The 19,585-nt window shown below is 43.9% G+C and overlaps 1 protein-coding gene across 1 annotated transcript in view; it reads right to left on the bottom strand.

Moving 5' to 3' along the window:
* SMIM14 (small integral membrane protein 14) overlaps positions 1 to 19,585 on the bottom strand; it is a 445,120-nt gene that overhangs the window by 170,124 nt on the left and 255,411 nt on the right. The window contains exon 4 of the mRNA XM_086963966.1: positions 4,285 to 4,333. Coding sequence (XP_086820092.1) covers positions 4,285 to 4,333 — 49 coding nt within the window. The remainder of the gene's footprint in view (positions 1 to 4,284; positions 4,334 to 19,585) is intronic.

The raw sequence follows: 19,585 nt of genomic DNA, 5'->3' as shown, positions 1-19,585 counted from the left end.
TCCGGAAGTAAGTGCCCCTAGCTCTTCCCCCTCTCCACCTCATGTGCCTCTTGTAGTTTCTAGAATAACTCGCCATTCAAGTGTGCTACTTATTTTGTGAATGTGTTTTTTTTCCCTTTTTCCCCTTTTCTTTGTTTTTTTTTCTTTTCTTTCCTCCCTTCCCTTTTTCTTCTTTTTCTTTCTTCCCCCTTTTTTTATTTATTTTCCTTTCCCTTTGACTCTATTTTCCCCTTGTTTTTTATATTTATATATATAATTTTTTCCCTTTTCATGACATTATTTATTTGATTACTTAGGTAAGTTAAAGCGGAAGAACAGATAGACATACTTTTACTTTGGTATACTTTTGTATATCAACCCAACTCAGATCTATTCCCTCTGTTTCCTGCCTCCCAAACGACAATAAAAGTTCATTGGCTGCCTGCACGGATCTAATATTGTGCATTTTGTTATCTAGCATTATCTTCAGAGATGCGGGAAAACCCATTTGTACTGTAGCACCTAATTTGCGAAAAGCATCCATTCTTCGGCCCAGTTCCCATTGTTTATCTAGGGTGAAACAGGATAGATCTGAGCGAATCTGAAAATTGAAGCCTTTGAATGATAGTGACTTTTGCTTAAGTGCTAAGTTTAGTATATGCTCCTTCAGGGAGTAGGTATGAAAGTTTACAAGGATTTTCCTGGGTTTAGTCCGCTGTGGATTGAGTCTAAAAGGGTCTCTGTGTATACGTTGAATATCTGCACCCAGCTCTTCATTAGGGTGCGAGAGATTTAGAGTTTCTTTTAGTAAAGTGATAATATAGCTCTTGATGTCCGTACCTTCGCTGCCTTCAGGAACATTCAAAATACGTATATTGCTACGCCTTGCGTTATTCTCTAAGAGCACCATTCTCTCCGATAAGGCTTGGTTCTCTTTTTTTAGTCTCGAGATGTCATCCTCGGCCCTCATTGATATTTGCCCCACCGTTTCCTCCAAAGTTTGGGTTCTCACCGATAAGGTGCCTATAACTGTCCAGTCGCCTTTTAGATCGTGGCTACCCCGCAAGACTGGTAAAAAGAGCACGCAAGAGGGCATGGTACAATCCACAAGAGACGTTGCTACAACCAGAGGATAGAACCAATAAAGCTAATGAACGTCTCATATGTGTTACCACTTTTTCGACTCGGAGCAATGACATTAAAAGAGTCATTAATAAACATTGGGGTCTATTGACGGACGACATTGAGCAAAATTCTCCTCCTTTACATTCATTCAAACGAGCTCGAAATATCAGAGATTTAGTGGACAGATCTTTTCTTGACTGCCCAAAACCACCTACAATCTCATCGATGTGGAATCTTGCTCCCATTATTGTACATACCCGATGTGGGTCATGTGTTGCTTGCCCTTCCACCTTCCACCATTCCAACTAAGGTCTTTACACACCAAGGTCAGAACTATACTCTGAGGTCACATACTAATTGTAACACTCAAAATTTTATTTTTTATGATTAAATGTCCCTGTGATCTGGTGTACGTGGGACAAACGCAGCAAAAAGTGAAGGTCCGAATATTACAACAGGCTAGTAGGATCAGATGTAATGTCGTGGGGGCACCTTTGGTAGATCACTGTCACAGATATGGACATACCCCCGATACCCTGAGGTGGTTGATTCTGGAAAAGGTGACCCTGGGTCCTAGAGGTGGGGACATATCTTTGATCCTCAATACTCGTGAATCCAAATGGATGGCTATCCTGGATTCGATTCGCAATGGACTTAATGAAGCAGAAAGCAGCCATGCCCAGTTAGCTAGACTAGGGCGTTGAAGTCCTAATCAATCTTCTGTAATCTGTAACACACCCCGTCTTTCACCCTCCTGCGTGAGAGGTGCACGGGATACATGTGGTATTCAATCTTGATCGTCAAACATCATCTAGACCCCTCTGCGAAGGAGGTGCATGACGGTCTAATATAAGGGATGGATGTAGTCATTTACACCCCTCTGTGCAGGAGGTGCATGACAATACAAAAGACATTTGTTTTACATCGCCAATTTTTTGTCTTAAATTAATTTTGTGATCATATACTCTATCTTGTTGTTCTAATTTAATTCTATGTGACACAATAGGGCCCCCCTCTTATACAACCGGCAGAAATATGGGGTGTATGGTTTCTGTTTGTCAATAGACAGTTCTTCTAGGTTCCCATTGGAAATAATTCCGATCGTTTCAAGATGTAAGATCTAAGCATGCTCTGGATTGGCCATGTTGTAATGACAACTGTAAGCTGTCTATGCCCCGGATTGATCCGTGTTTTTTGAATTTTATGGCTCTCCTTTTGATAGGCACATTTATCCAACTATCCGGTTTATATTGAATTCCCAAATCCCAAATCTCCTTTTGTTTACGAACCACGGGCGTCATTGCCATGACAACAGAACGCTACTCGGGAGTCTGTCCTTTGTTTTGGCAGCTCTGACGTCAGTGCGTATGTCGTCTTTAAGAAATATGCCGGACTGCCGAATGTTTGTTTGCTAACCTGACTCGGGGAGCAAGTACCTAAACACAACGTTTGCCGGATCCAAGGTGAGAACCCCTGATAAGCCTTCCAAAGTGGGGCGTTTTGTTTTGCTAATATGCCTTTTTAGGCGTCGATTGATATGCCATTATGCCGGTCGCGGTGCAATCGTCTTACCGCAATTTTTCCCGTCTTTTTAGAAGTGAATGTACCCTTCTGCACTTCTCACCGTGCACCCTGAAAAAACATCGGGAGAAGGTGGCCTTCTACGCCGTTAGGTGGGATTTAACCCTTACTAGCGAAAACACGGAATCAGATGTCCCCATTATTGCATTTAACTTACTGGGCATTTATACGTTTTTTTAGAGATAAAACAGCGGTGTTGTTCAAACTTGTGGTATACCAAGCAATCCAGCAGAGATACGACACTACACTGCTGTGGTATGCACTTCAACAAAAAAAAAAAATTCTAAATTGTTTTATGTGTTCTACTGAATCTGAGATGGTGACATCAGATCTCGATCAGTTAGATTAATGTTAGCCTGTCCTCACAGTCCTCTGTGTTTCCTCTGTATTAATCATTGTTCATGAGGGAGCAACCAGTTTCAATGGGTTTTGGAATGTGATATTTACAACACGACCCGAATAATTTACAAAGCTTCGCAAATTAATCTCGGTAAATGAATCTTTGTATGGAACATTAAGGGACATAGTACTGATATATTTTTTCATGTCCTTTTCTTCTAATAGAATACAGGTGATCAAATTGACACCTTTTGCAGGTGTTACTTTTCATGAGAACGCCTTGATCCTGATAATCTTAACTGGATCGATTGATGCTCCCCGCTCTTCCTGTTTCAGTTGTGAGCTATTCAGCCCAACCTTCAATGGTGAAAAACTTTAAATTTTTCTTCTATTGGTCCATGCCAGACGCACTCGTGCGCCTGTGTTATTTTAAAGTTCAAATTTATTTTCACTGTAAATATTATACACTTCTTTTCTTGTATTTTGTAGAGAAACCAGTGTCCCCCATGGCCTTTTGTCCTGATGAAGACCCCACTTTAAGGTGTGATGTATACCTAGCAGTATATCTGGGGTCGAAACGTCGACAGCTAACACTATCTACCAGTCGATGCAACCACCATCCTACTTCATTAATTTGTAGCATCGTCATTATGGTTTCCTTTTTAAATGATGAGTAGTTATAACTCATTTATTATACTGGCTTAGGGTTCTGAAGCCAGACATATTGATTGTTCAAGAATCATATATTGTTATTTATGTCACGAATGACCTATCTTGCACATTCCATCCCTACCTTTCACTGTCCCTCACCTTCCCTCTCCTGGGGCACCACAACAAATATGGTAAAAAATTGGTTATAAAGAAATATGAACATGCGCATTGTGAATAAATAACAGTGTGTCCAATTACTAGTTTGTGAATTTTTACATAGTGTGATATTAAGCTGTAAAAGATGGCGTACATTTTTTGTTTTTTGTTTTTACAAGATGATAAGAGCCACAAAGAGGCAAAATGCCAAGTTAACTTGGGCTCTATAAATCTTTACCCCTTCATCGAAGTCCAGCTTTTCAATTTTAACTTTCATTCACCTTGTGTTGAAGCACAGAACTGTAACCCATAGGTGAGCTTTGAATAATGATAGTCGAAAAAAACGAATCAAGTCTTTTCGATTTTCATATACTTCCCACCAGTCAAAATAAATTTTCAGATTTAACTAGACAAGTGTCGACCTCTTTATCCACGAAACACAGTTGTACTTACATTCTTGAAGGCATTCTGTGTCGGTGCAGTAGGACTGGGATTGACGTAACTGAAATTAAGAAAAATATAATACATGAGCAAATAGAAAGAGAGAATAAGCACATTTATCAATATACTAAGCTTTAAGTAAACATCGGTTTACAGGTTCCGACAGTGGAAGATGATCACGTGTATGTATTGTACTTACTTTAAAAAAAAACAGCTATATCTCCGTGCACCAAAACAACACAATGACGTTCGTGTGCTAAGAACGGTGTAAGAGAGGCGTTACAAATCTCAAGACAAATCCTAATTCTTCTTAAATATGTGGCATGGCAAATGTTACGAGTTGAGCCAGAGGCTTTGCTACCCTTGTCTATAACTTTCAATGTATTTGAAGAAAAAAAAAGACACAAGTCACCGATTTGGGAGCTCATGAGTAAGGCAGGTCAAGAGTTATTGTTTTCAAGTCCCTGATTGTAATGCCATGGGAGAATCTCAGTTTTTTTCAGTGAGTGAAAATCTACACCAGATTCTTAACCCCTTCGATGCTCATGACGAGTTCAGCTCCTCATGAGGTACACCTCTCGTACACTCATGACGAGCTGAGCTCGTCATGAACAATGGTAATCTATGATGGTCAGCGCACAGGGTGAATCTGCACCGCACCGATGGTGTTAAAGGTTGTGTGAGACTGAAATAGACTTTGTAAACACCTGGGGAGTGCACATCATCTCGAATTCTTTAACATTATTGTTCATTATTGGATGAATGGTCTAGCTCACATGTGAAATATGCTCATTCATTTATCCTCAACTGATCTCCTTATCAGCTTGAAAGTGTAGTACCTCTTTCAGACATCAGTAAGTTACTGCCATCCTGGTGAAAGCCACTGTCTTGCTCCCCCGGAAGAGGACCAATTGCCGATTTAGGATCCTTGCCTCTCTATGCCAAAAGTGCTAGATAAAGAACATTGTGTTCTTTTCCTTCCTGGGTTTGCCAGGCCTCTCATGATGCCCTGGGCAGGAAGAACCACTGGCGGAAAGCCCACTTCAAACAGGTAAGAGGTGCGGGCAATTATGCCCCAGCTACACTGTAGCAATGGTATGTTGGCTCAAGAGTTTCCTACAGCAGAGCCAGAAGAGGCTTCTTTGTCAGAAAGCTAGAGGTTTCACCACCTCTAAATAAAGTGGGGACTGTCAGGTGTGGGAGGAGTCCTGCTGGTTTGGGCTAGCGCTCCAGCACCAAAAGATCCTAAACGAGGGCCTAAAATTGCTTTCCTAAGAAGTGCTGATCTAGGCTTTGTGAGATCAAGATACAAATTAATTTAAAGTTATTTTCTTCATTTCACTTTTGGGAAGTAAACATTCCACATAATTTAACTTATACAGCTGTGGTAAACTGAATACATTCAGTTTTGGTTTGCAATCCACTTGGTTGTAGTAACTTCATTTACCACCACATCAGAAGGAAAATTAAATATCCGGCACTTTGTGATCTGACCAACTATGCTCTAGTGGATCCTAACCGATCTCTCTTCTGCCCTACAAACTACATAAAGGATTTGCCTGTAGATATGAGTGGACATGTGTCCTCCAACCACTTAATTAGGCTTAGACTTGTTAAAATATTCTTTAGGGTACAAAGATGTAGTATTTCTACCAAGATATAAAATCACCTAAAATAATAATCTCTTTTTGATTTTTCTTCCTAAAATCCTACGAGGACTTCGGAGGAAAGGCAGAAAGAACCATTGGTATTAGACCCATCCAAAACAGATTAGGGGTTTGGTTATTGTGCTCTGGCTGCCCTGTGGTAGTGGAATGCTGGTTCAGGAGTTTACTACAGAAGAGCAAGCAGTGGCTTCACCATCGCAAACTACCAGTTCAGTACACTGATTGAGCTAAATCCAGCTTGTCAATTACTGGACTGCTGTTCTCTTCAAAGTTTGGAGCTGGTAAAACACCAGTTTTTCCAGGATTTATAAAAAAAAAACATTTTAAAAGGAAAAAGAGTTTGGACAGTAGTTTCTTACATCATCGGAAGCAAAGGAAGGTTTCGATATAGGTTTTACCATTGCCAATTTCCAAGTCACTTGTACATTGCATCAACAAACTGACTGTTAGAGATAAAAAGCGCCAGAGAAATTAGATTGGCTACATTTTCATGATTTGTAAAGAACATATATTGCTAGGGGATCTTGAGGATTTAGGAGAGAGAACCACGAATTGGCCCCCATTTCAGACACAGAATGAAAAAAAACAGATCTTTTTTACACAGAGGCATATGGCAATTGGGTCGAATGCGTTGGCTGACCAATTGAATCATTGAAGGTGTTTGGTCTAATTTTGCTAACTTTGGTCCTAAAATGTGAAGCCAGTTTATCACACATGATCTGAAAAGAGTCAGAAGATGGTTCATTGGATAAAGGACCTGATAGAACCTTCATAACTGCAAAAAGGTAATTTGACAAATTTGGTGTATTTGGGATTTGAGATGTTTAGTATTCACTTTTAGATGAACTGAATCTTTGCTTGTATTTTGATAATGCTATATATAGGTCTGTTTATCTTTAGAGAGTATGTAATTCTCCATTGTTGTGCTGTTCTACGAGTTTCAAATATTAAAGAACAAAGCTCCTTCCTAAACCAGGGGCTGAGTTTATGATTTGCATTGACTGAGCGGTTTATCATTTTACCGGGTAAAACAGAATCAAAGTAAGCAACACGTTTATTTTTTTAAGTTAATATAAGAAAATTGAGATAATTGGATGGGTAACAGGAATGCATTATAGCTCAATCTTTTTAATTTAACATAGGTTATTCAATACATTTATGCCCACATTCAACCAGTGGCAGCTTCCAAAAGACTTATTTAGAGGTATGCTACGTATATTTTCTCTGTCTCAAATTCCCTTTGTACACTATTCCAATCTACTGTGGCTCCTACTTATCTGATCACTTGAAATAGCATTGAGAAAAGGCAACTGTCTTTATAGCCAGATAATATGGGCCCGATGTCTGCATCAGTAAAAATGCAATAATAAATATCATGGCTTTACATTGGATGCTTAACTTAACATTTGAACCTCAAATAAACAACAGTTTAAGATTGACTTTCTGATACCTTAAACATTTGAAATAAATCTTGCTATTTATGCCCGTTTCCCTTCACAAACAAGTAATCACTACCATTATTCGATCCAGGCTGGACTATATTAATTCTTGCTATTTTGCTCTGCTGAAGAAACCATCCGGAAGACTTCAATTAATTCAAAGTACAGCAGCCCAAACCATCAAATACCATGTTACGCCCATCTTGATCCAACTCCATTGGATTCCCGTGGTAAGTCTAGTCATCATGCACAACTTCATACATTGACGCCCTTCAGCCCTTTTGGCTGAAGAATTTACAATCAATTTCCCTATTAGTAATTTACATTCTCCAGGCAAACTCCTCTTGGATGTTCCCAAGGTCTGCACTGCTTCTTCTAGTAGACAATTATTCTTTTATGCTGCAGCCAAAGAATGGAAATTACTCTCAGTAGAAACATGTTCTTCCGGGCTCTGCTAGACCTCCGCCGAATCCAGTGCCCAACACGAAAAGAATGGCCTCTCCCTGACAGTAGCTACACCTTCACAAGCTGTGAGGAAGTTTGAAGAGCAGTGAACATTCTCACGGGACGTGACGAACAAGAAATGGAAGTAGCCTGTGAACTGCTTTTATCACCCGACAATCAAAACGGCAGTGCCCGAAAAGAAGCTGTAAGTCCCAGCACATGCGTGGGAGAGCGGGGTGCCTGGTGGGCCTTCCTAGCTACTTTTTGCTGACGGAAGGGGCTGGAAACCTACCTGCCTGAGAGTGCCGCCTGTTAGCGAAGTAGACACTGCCCGACAGAGCAGATAATAGAGAAGCATTAAGATCCAGGCAAAAAGTGCAGGTGCTTTCCAAAAGCTCTGCAAGCCCTCTTAAGCGTATGACCTGGATAAAGTGGTGTGCAGCCCCAGGGTGGGGAGGTCACCCCTTATTTCTGACTGCAAGTTAGCTATTGAAAGTTAAATAGCTTGTAATGGACTACTGTTGGGATGGAAATTGTATTGTATTGTACTAGATGTGCACCCCTGTCCTGTGAGCTCCAGCTGCATTGATATCTGGATCCTTGGTAACAGTTTGTGGTTACAGACAAACACAGATCATGCACGAGTGTTATGACCTGGTTCTGTCTCACAATTGCAGTCTAGTTAGATCAGGAGGGGTGCACAAGAACTGTGAGAAGTCGGCCTGGTATATGCTGTCCATCAATTAAAGTGGGCACCTTGCACCAGTCCAAACGACCCTTAGTGATGATTATGTTAAAGACAACCTTTATTGAAAGCTATCTTAGTGGTAGCTATGGAGAGCTGCCTTCAGGCTAAGTCTTGAAGGAATGTAAAGCAGCTTGTTTTACCAGATCATAACCTCCTGAATGACCACTTAGTCTCGAGTGTGCGTCCCGTACGGCCAGCCGGAGAAGCGCCCCCCCCGTCATTCGTTGTGATGGCATTACATTTGACCTGCCCCCCTTCCGGGTGAGTTTAGGGGAGCCTGTATCTATCCCTCTGCATCCGCCTATCTCGGTGGTTCCTTTTTCCGACTGCTCCGGCCATAATTATATAAGGAAGCCAGCGTAGACCCGACTGTTTCCATCCTACTCGCATCGCTAAACTTTTGACTTCTCAACTTGGAACCAGAACTTGAATCTCTTCATCCTGTGGACATCCTTTTCTCTGAAGCCTACTAGGCCTGTTATGCTAATCCTTATGGTGAATTGGACTACCTAGCGAGCAGGGAATTACAGCTCGTCTAATTTTCCACGTCATTTTTAAGAAAAATCTTCTCTCCCCCCGGTGGCCCTTCCTCCCTCCACCTCACCTCCGCCCTGATGAAGGTGTAGCCCGTGCCGGGCTATATACCGAAACGCGCGTCGGCGTTTGTTCCACCTTAGGAACCTACAAAACCACCTGGGACTCTGTCATCTGTCCCCTATCCATCTTATGCATCTGTGGCAATTGTGTGAAGTGTTGCATGGAGTGTGAATGATTGTGTTTGTGTGTTGGTGGTATGTGTCGTGGGAGTACGGGCTATGAATAGGAATTAATCCCCTTTTTTAATTTTTTATCACTGTATATTTATAATTGTCCTCTTTGAACAGGTCTGTCCATACTACTAAAATACAAAATGAAAATGAAAAAAATGAATTATAATAACCAATAATAAATAGGTTTGATAATACACATGTGTTGATTCATTTGTGAGATATCCACTTAGGGTTCAGAGTGCCATTTAGTCTTTTGGACCTCTTGCAGGCCACTTTTCTAAAATTACAGGGCAGGTTCCCTTCCTTGCTTAATTCAAATGAAAGGAGAACCACACAAGTATTATTATAAAAATATGTATTTATTACTAAACACTCTCTATTAATCTATTTATGAGATTAGAGCACAAAGTACACAATATTAAATCACTAGAACGACAGTAAATAGCACAATACACAGTGGGCTCCAGTGGGAGACCAAACCATATACTAAGAAACTGGTATAACAACCACGACTTGACTAGACACAGTGCCTAGAGCACATAGAATCGCTGGGACCCAAAGGAACCACCCAAGGTAGTGACACAGGGGACCCACGGAGGACGTGTGCAGTGTGGGAACACAGGCGCGAGCTCCGTACAACTCTATGAGAAAGTCGTAGTTGGAATTTTAAAGATTAAGGACACTTAGGAGAGGACTTCAAGCAAACACTTTGGAACATAGAAGGTTCTAAGGCCAGCACCCTTGAAAGTACTAAGGTACGTGTGTTACCTATCCCAGAGGAGCTGGGTGCATAGGGGTCAAGTGGTGTCGGAAAGGCTTATCAATTTCAATGGCGTGATGCGAAGAAGTGTTGCTGCCGGGAAGATGAAAAGTGTACGGTGTGATCCAAGCCTGAATCAGAACGGAGAAGAACCTGAAAGCTGAGGGGACAGAGTCTGGGTCATTTCACAGTGACCAGGGGCACGAAAGACGAATGCCCACTGATGTAGGTTGCTTCAGGTGAGAAGAGGTGAAGCTAGACTCTGCAGCCACGGGGACCAGGAGACGTAGAGGACGACCAAAGTCCGGAGGTGAGCTGTCCCACGAAGGATGTTGAGTGCTGGGGGGGTCAGTGTGCCAAGGCTTGAACACCAACAAGCCTTGGCAACTGCAACCCACGCGGTCAGAGGAAAGATGCTCCTGTGAGGACCAGAAAGGTCCTGGAGACTCTCCAAGCGATGAAGAGTCAGGGCACGTCTGGAGCAACCAGGAAAGCCCAGTGAAAGTTAAGGTTGCCTTCACATGGACCCACAGGCCAACGGACCAGGGATCGCGAAGGGACTGCGAGAAGAATCACAAAATACCAGCCCACGGAACACTCGTGAAGTGTAGGCCAGTAATCTTTGGTGGAAACACTGCTCGGGTTCTGGACTACAAGTAGCCCAAAGCACAGCCTCAGGGATCGCCGAAAAGCATATGCTGCTGCAAATGGACACGGTGTCCAGGGGTATGGGTTGCACAGTCCCCACGAGGGCTGCAGGTCTCAAGTTTGCGGAGACCACTAGCTAGACTCTGGTCTGTGGCTGGCAGTATCCATTTTGTGATGCCAGGTTCTGTAAAGATGGGACCGGGTGTACCGGTGTTATCATATTTCTCCCTTTAGGAGGGTGAAATCATACCTCTAACCCCAGTTACTGATGTGGAGGTATGATTCCAAGGTGTTTGACACCAAACACGACATGTTTCCATGCAGCCGTTTTAAAGTTAGCATTTACCGCGAGGTTATAATGCACTTAAAAGTATATGGTTAGCTGCATCACAGAACAACCCTGGAGAATAGATTCCGAAGGTTGCAGAGGGGCTCTGCTCATTATATGTACAGTGATATAAGGTAGATATAGTGAACCTATATCTAAGTAAAGGGTGCATGTACCACCTTACACAGGTTGCAGTAGCAGACCTGTGGTGTCAGTTTGAGTGGTCTCTCAGGGGTGGCACAATAAATGCTGCAGCCCCTGGGAGGCCTCTGGGGTACCTATGCCCTAGGTACATAGTATACCATATACTAAAGACTTTTAAAAGGTACCCCAGCATCCAATCCGGGGTGTTCCTAAAGTACACGAGCAACCAATTTAGGGAGAAAGCAGATAGACTGGGGTCCTGGAAAGCAGGATCCCAGTCGAAAACAGTGAAGCATCAGCAACAAGTGGGGGTAACTATGAGAAGCAGATCCTACTCTCCTGCACAACCCCCCCCCCACCCCAAACGTCAGGACATTAAACTAACCTTGACCAGTTGAGTCTTCATGTTCTAAGTGGAAGTATATGGAGAGTCCATCTGCATTGGCATGGTTAGTCCCAGGTCTATGTTCCACTGTTTAGTCTATCTCCTGTAGGGAAATGGACCACCTCAAAAGTTTAGGGTTTTCACCCTTCACCTGTTTTAGCCATATGAGGGGCTTATGGTCAGTCTGAAAAGTGAGGTGAGTGCCAAACAAGTATGGCCTCAGCTTCTTTAGAGCCCAAACCACAGTAAAGGTCTCCCTCTCAATAGCTGACTAACGATTCTCTCTGGGGGTCAGCATTCTGCTAATAAAAGCTACTGGCTGATCCTGGCTCTCCTCATTCAATTGTGATAACACAGCCCCTACGACCAACTCAGATGCATCTGTTTGAACAATGAATTGTTTGGAAAAGTCAGGAATTTGCAGAACGGGAGCAGTGCACATGGCCTGCTTCAGGTCATCAGGTGCCTTTTGACAGCTAATTGTCCACTGAACTTTCTTTGGCATTCTCTTGGAAGTTAAGTCATTCAAAGCGGTCACTATGGATCCATAACCTTTGGCAAACCACCTATAGTACCCAGTCAGGCCCAAGAAAGCTCTAACCTGAGTCTGGGTGGTTGGAGCAACCCAGTCAATGATGCTCTGGATTTTGCTCTGCAATGGTTGAACCTGGCCTCCACCCACAAGGTGGCCCATGTATACAACTTGACCCTGCCCTATCTGGCACTTGGTGGCCTGGATGGTGAGGCCTGCTTTCTGCAGGGCCTCCAACACATTACTCAGGTGAACCAGGTGATCCTCCCAGGTGGAGCAGTCTTAAAAACAAAGGCCATCACCACAAATTGGTAGTGCCCATAGGGGTAGAAAATGCTGTTTTTGGCTTTGCATCCTCAGCTAATCTGATTTGCCAGTAGCCAGCTGCTAGGTCAAATATGCTTAGAAACTTGGCTGAGGCGAAAGTATCTATACACTGATCTGCCCTAGGGATTGGATGGGAATCAGTCCCAATGACTGCATTGAGACCCCTGTAGTCAACACAAAACCTCATCTCTCTCTTACCATTCTGCATGTGAGGTTTGGGTACCAAGACAACTGGACTAGCTCAAGTGTTATCTAAGGGTTCAATCACTCTCAAATCCACCATCTTCTGGACTTCAGTCCTGATGCAGTCCCGGACATGGTCAGGTTCCCTGTAAATCTTATTTTTAACAGGCAGAATGGTGTAAATTCAAATTGGCACATCTCAAATGCAACCAGGGACAGAACAGTGCAAATACCCAAACCCCTGTTTGCACATCGGAAGAACAAAAATCTAAAAGACTTGATCACTCGTTCACGCATGACAAATACAGTGAAAGAACCTACACAAAACACACTTAGTGGAGCTACTACTTTGGTAGGGAACTACAAATGTATGTCATGTGTGGCATGTCAATTTGCCATAGAAACCAAGAAATACTTAGTAAATGGAATGAGCGTGAGTCTCCAATCTCTAACCAACAGCAAAACGACTAACATAGTCTATCTAATTACATGTCCCTGCAAACAGTCATATGTGGGGGAAACCTCACGGTCCATGGCAACACATTTCATTGAACATAGGTCCGCAATTAGGACCCAAAAAATCCATGCACTCCTGGTCCAACATTATATGGATGCGCACCATACAACAAAGGATATTCAATGGCTTATCCTTGAGAAAATCCACACTAATGGCCCTGTAGGTACAGAAATTCGAAAACACATGGAAGTCTTTCGGATTTTCACTCTGGACACTTATAAAACAGGCCTTAACAGTGAAATTCCCTGGAGCCAGGCAATAAGATTCAACAATAATTAAATGAGTGAATCAGTTGCAGTATATTTGGTACATGCATGTGTGCCTTTTTAGCACATAGACATCTGGATAGACTACATAATTTATTCTTATCTGGATAAAAACAGACCTCACCGGTCAATGATTAGCATGAGACGAATGAAAATATGGATAACTTTATTGCTCTCTTTTTAGTAGACCTTTAATGGCACATTGTAGTATAGGGTGCCTGCATAAACTGCTTTTGCCAGCTCTGGGAGAAACGCTGCCACATCTACCTGAGAGCCCTTGTTAAAACGCCGTCACTGCTGCCCTCGCCGCTGCTCCACCGCTGCTTGTCCCCCCCCCCCCGCCGCAGCCTCCCACCATCAGCGCTGCCGCAGTGTGGGGGAGTGGGAAAACTACAACTCCCAGCGGCCTCCGCGACCGGAAGTCGCGTTGAGGCAGAGCGCGCCAGGAGGCGCTTAAAAGCGGCTTTCACCTGCCGTGGTGTGGGTGCCTGCATAAACTGCTTTTGCCAGCTCTGGGAGAAACGCTGCCACATCTACCTGAGAGCCCTTGTTAAAACGCCGTCACTGCTGCCCTCGCCGCTGCTCCACCGCTGCTTGTCTCCTCCCCCCGCCGCAGCCTACCACCATCAGCGCTGCTGCAGTGTGGGGGAGTGGGAAAACTACAACTCCCAGCGGCCTCCGCGACCGGAAGTCGCGTTGAGGCGGAGCGCGCCAGGAGGCGCTTAATAGCAGCCTTCATCTCCCGCGTCGCGGGAGCGCGCCGGGCTAAGCCCGGGCCAAGGGCGGGCCCGTTTCAGCCCGTTCCAGACCGATCCAGGCTGGGCTGGGCCACCCCCTTGCTTCGTTCTTTCCTGATACTGCTTCAAAGGTACTAACTTTGCCCATTGTCTTTGGATATTTGAACTTTTAACTGAGAGACTATAAACTGTTATAACTATGACTAGGGGTTCAAGAAGCAAAACAGCCCTTAAAGCTGCCTCATTTACAGGACCTATTGACTTATTCATTTCTAAAACAACTGAGGCCATCAATCAAAATATTGCCGTTTTAGAACGATGGGTGTCCCAGGACCTTGCGATTGCTCGGAGATCTTCAATGGGCCCCATAGCAGCAGCCTTAACCCCACTGCCATCAGCTACCCCTATCCCAATTCTAATACAGTCTGGCACCACAGCACAAGTTCATTTCATCCCTAGTGCTGTAGATTTATCTGCCCCAACCTGTCACTGGAATTGGAATCGACTGGGAACCTTGAGACAACCCCAGACCTTGAGCATATCTTATCTGATGATCCGGTACAGGATCTAGTACAAGTTAATAAGCTTAGGAGGGTCAGAGAAGGTGCTGTCCCAAAACAGCCAGAAGCACACAAAAAGGGGAACACCAACACAGACCACCATATTACCAACAAAAAGAAAGGGCCTGCTGTTCCATTATCCAACAATGCTCCCCCCCAGTAAAAACTCTGCTACATCAGATCCATCCAATCTGCAATGCCCCACTTTGGACAACGCCCAAGAGGGTGGCCCCAGTCTGTCTGACAGTGATACTTCACAACTTCTTGCTAGTTTCAGGGACTTACTAAAATTCCATCTCCAACCCTTGGAGAGGAGTATCATGGCAATAGAAAAGCAACTCGCCATACTCCTCACCAAAATACCCAATCAGAATAGGGTGGGTACCACCAAAACCGGAGGGGCACCGGTAGCAATTAATTCTGGGACTACACCGGTTAATCCACCCAGACCGCCTGTTACACCCAAAGTACAGGCAAAAACTAAAGAGCCTTTAATCACCTCACTACATGCTCCAAACAATTGTGCAATTTCCAAATCCAATGGGAAATCCACACCTCAACCTACACCTCAGTTACACTTATCTAGTCAACTAAATTCCACCCAACCCTCTTCTGCAGTTTTACCCTCAGCTGCCAATGTCATCGCGGCTAAGGGGTCTCTGCAGCCACCCCAAGATAAACCCCCGGTGACCCAAAAATTAAATCATACAGATGCTAAGAGGGGGCCTAGGTCTAAACGCTCAGTTCATCTGCCACCAGAGGTCTCCCCATTTACGGTAATTCTAACAGGAGTCCCGGAACTTCCAGCAGGCACCGATGAACCTTCCTGGTCCCTCCTGAACAAAATTCTCCAATGGCTTAGTATCAACAGGCCACTACAGCCTACTAATACCTGTAGAATATCTTCTGTCCGTAGGGTATCATGGGTGGGGGCGAGTCCAAAGAGTATTCAGGGGGATTGCGTCATTGTTACTTGCGAAGACGCATCCTCGGTGAATCATATCTGCTCGTGGCCAGAGTTGGAGAAGAAAGGGGGAATCGATACCCAGCAGCTCTCCTTTTTCTATCCACCTGTATTTAATTTTAATCCCCCAATATTACCCCCCAATTGGGTTATTCCTCAAGAACAAGCATGGAATTATGGAGGTCCCTGGATGACACAAAAGAGTAGGAACAGGGAGTGGGTACCCCGTCCCTGGTACCCCAATAAAGGCCATCTTATGGGGAATGGATGGCAAGGTATTCACATTAGCAACAGATTTGACTGTCTGGAGATGGTCGACTGACTTAGTGCTCCATCACCCTCTAGCCAGCCAGCCATCAAGCAGTTAGGGTCCCCCCATGTACGTAAGCTACCCGCCCACGATAGAGTTACAGCAGCCCTCATCTCGGACTGTGTACCCTTCGTTGGACGGGCGGACCTACGGTATGACTCGGTAAAGGAAGGAAGCCCCACAGAACCTTTTCCACCTAATACTATTACAAGTAATAACCAAACCACCCAGGGGTTCGCTGATGGGCACTCATGCAAAGGTGCCTCATGTATTAGTCCTGTAGTGTGTGCGCCCTCTGACGTCTCCAGATCCGGCTTAGTTGTGAGTACCCTGGAAGTTAGTCCGATCATACCTTGTGTTCCCCAGCCGGTGATGGCTGCTTATGATACCATCAAGTCTGCCGGTCTTACCTTTATCTCCTGGAACATTGCCGGTATTGCAGGGAAAATAGACTCCCCCTTTTGGTCCAGGTTTATTGGGGAAGGTTTTGACATAATAGTCCTTCAGGAAACCTGGTGCCAGGAACAAATAAATATTGAAGGTTACTCATCCCATTGTCTTAACGCCACCAAATCCAGTTCAGGCAGGGCTAAGGGGGGTCTTTTGTTGCTTCTGTCCAATAAGATGAGTAACTGTGTAGTCAGAAGCAGTTCGACTGTGGGAATCCACAGCCAGGTAGTGAGGGTTGATTGCAGTAAGGGAATTGACCTGGTCATCGTAAATTTTTACAATAACATCTTTGACGCCTCCAGAGGGAATATTTTATTCCCCCTCGAAAAGGAAATTGTAAGGGTTATGGGCATTTCGAATAGAAAGGTAGATGTCATATGGGCAGGGGATTTTAACTTGCAGCCATGCCACCTGTCGAAAGGGAATCCTTGTGGCCTTGGAACAGTAATGTCTAACCAATGGGGGGGGGGGCGGGTGAGAGGGAGGACTTCCTCCACTTCCCACATTGTCATTATGGTTCAATACTTAATAAAATGTTAACCAAACTAGATCTACACCTGTTAAGCTGTAACAAAAACATTCAGACAGTTACATGTCCCACCTTCACAGAAAGGGATGCTGGGACATTTATAGATCATATCTTGTTGTCTAGTACAGGAGACTTTTCCAACCTGTATATCAAAGAGGAAAGGCTCAGTGACCATAATAGCATTTGTATCACCCTCCTGGGTCACGGTACATCCCCAGTGACAGGAGAAATGTGTTCCACTGACTTAGTACCTATCAGACCAAATGGGCTGAGCATCAGATGGTCTGGAACCAACTCCATGGCCAAACAGAGGGAGGTTATAACTAGCTGTAAAACACAAATCAGCTACTGTTTAAAAAATGTAAATAACCCTGATTCCCTATTGTCACATTTCATCACCATTAATACTATTATCGAAGGTATTTTTACCAAGGTTTCCTCATCCAACAGAGGTATGAAGCAGGGATGGTTTGACAAACCCTGTATACTTGCCCTTCGGGAATTGAAGAAGGCATTAGGTATCAAACCACGAGACAGTAACGGTATAAAACACCTTAGGGCCAACTATAAAATGGCAATCTCCAACAGAAAAAAGATCCTACAAAGTGAAGCATGGGACAAGTTAAAGGAAGCAGCAGAGACCAAAAACTGCAAACTTTACTGGGAAACAATTAACAGGCCTTTTCTCAATAAAGATGGTATCCCGGAATTAACTTCCTATGTTGCATGTAACAACTGGATTATCCATTTTACTAACATCTTTAACCCAGAAGGGATACCCCTAGTTGCATCAATTACTGAGGCTTCATCTTGGACACCTCTACCCTTGGGAGTAACATTGGAGGAAGGTTATGAAGGGCTTTCTAATAGTAAAGGGGGGAAAGCCCCAGGCCCGGATGGGGTTCCCATTGACCTACTAAAAGCTGAACCGAATTTGTGGGCTCCCATTCTGGTGAGGATTTTTAACTGTGCGGCAGACGGCAATTTTCCTCCTTCTTGGGGCCAATCAGTTATAATTCCCCTATTCAAGAAAGGTAGCAAATCTGAGGCCTCCAATTACCGGCCGATCTCTCTGCTGGACGCCTCAGTAAAGGTCATGAGCAGGATTCTGCTCAAAAGGTTAGAAACCTGGGCAACTGATTCGAATATTTTAACTAAAGTGCAATATGGCTTCCGGAAAGGTATGGGCACTCTGGAGCAATGTGTAAATTTGGACCTTATCATTAATAAATATACTGTAGCCAAAAAGGGCAAACTTTTTTTATGTTTTGCTGATTTGAGCAGCGCGTTTGATTTAGTTAATCATGCTATTCTTTGGGAGGATTTGCTAGAGTCAGGGGCACCGAAGGAAATTGTCCACTTTTTAGCCAGACTTTACGAAAAACTCTCTTGCAAGGTCCGTTATGGCACCCTAGGCGAATGCACCCCATTCCTCAAAGTCTCAAGGGGAATTCGCCAGGGATGCGTTTTGGCCCCTCTTTTATTTTCCCTTTTTATTAATTGTGTTGATCGTACCCTGGTTGATATTTCAGCAGACGCCCCTTTGATTGGAGGTAAACCCGTCCCTCTTTTACTATATGCGGACGACGCTGTTCTTTTATCCCGCACTCAGATTGGCCTACAGCGCCTAATCGATAGTTTTATGTTGTTTATCCAAAATAGGAGGCTCTGTGTGAACAAATCCAAGACCTATGTTATGTCATGCGGGCAGGCTGTAAACAAATTGAAGCATAGCTTTTTCTTGGATAGTGATAAAATGACACACGTTAAATCTTTCTGTTATTTGGGAATCACTTACACCAACAACGGGTCCTGGACTTCTGAGTTCGATAATATCAGTCTGAAAATGTTGCGGACCACCAGCAGTATATTTCGATTTGCATCTAAACTTGGATCGAGAAGCATCCCAGATATGATCAATATACACAAAACACCCGCTGTGTTTCTTCCGCACTGTATGGGGCGGGTGTATGGGGCCACAGTGAAGGTCCTCCGCTCCAAACTGATGAAAATAAGTTTTTAAAGAGACTGTTATGTGTCCCTCCTTCTGCCTCTGTACAATTAATTCACGATGAGGTAGGGATCGAGTTTATATCTGACTTAGCAGCCGTTCGGCCACTCTTATTGTGGCGTTCTATTTGGGCTAAGCCAGAGACTCGATTCACTCAAGAGATTATTCTTGATTGTATAGGTTTGGACCACTCGTCACGTATACAGTGGCTGAGATACATTCAATTCTGGTATAACCTTTTATTTGATATTGATGTCTTTCTTGATCCAGAACTGGCAGTCGCTATTCCCAAAAAAGAAATCAAGCAAATGTTTTTAAATTTTAAAAAGGCTGAGCGAGACAAAGTGCACGGTAGGTTAGCCACCGTGAAGTTCTATAAGGAACTGAATTTAATTCCGGGGCTCCAATCCTACCTTGTGAACGTGACTCGTCCCTCCCACCAATTCGTACTAACCCGAGTCAGATTGGGCATCGTACACCACCTTGTTGCGTTCCCAAACCAGAAAGTCAGATCCGAGACCCCCTGCCCGTGCGACAATACCTCACGACAGAGCTGTTGCCATTTTTTACTTTTTTGCAAATTTTACCACTTTC

The sequence above is a fragment of the Lissotriton vulgaris genome, chromosome 3_2 (assembly GCF_964263255.1).
Source record: "Lissotriton vulgaris chromosome 3_2, aLisVul1.2, whole genome shotgun sequence".
Taxonomy (NCBI): Eukaryota; Metazoa; Chordata; class Amphibia; order Caudata; family Salamandridae; genus Lissotriton; species Lissotriton vulgaris.
The sequence above is the reverse complement of the archived record's forward strand: the minus strand, read 5'-3'. Positions and strand labels throughout refer to the sequence as shown.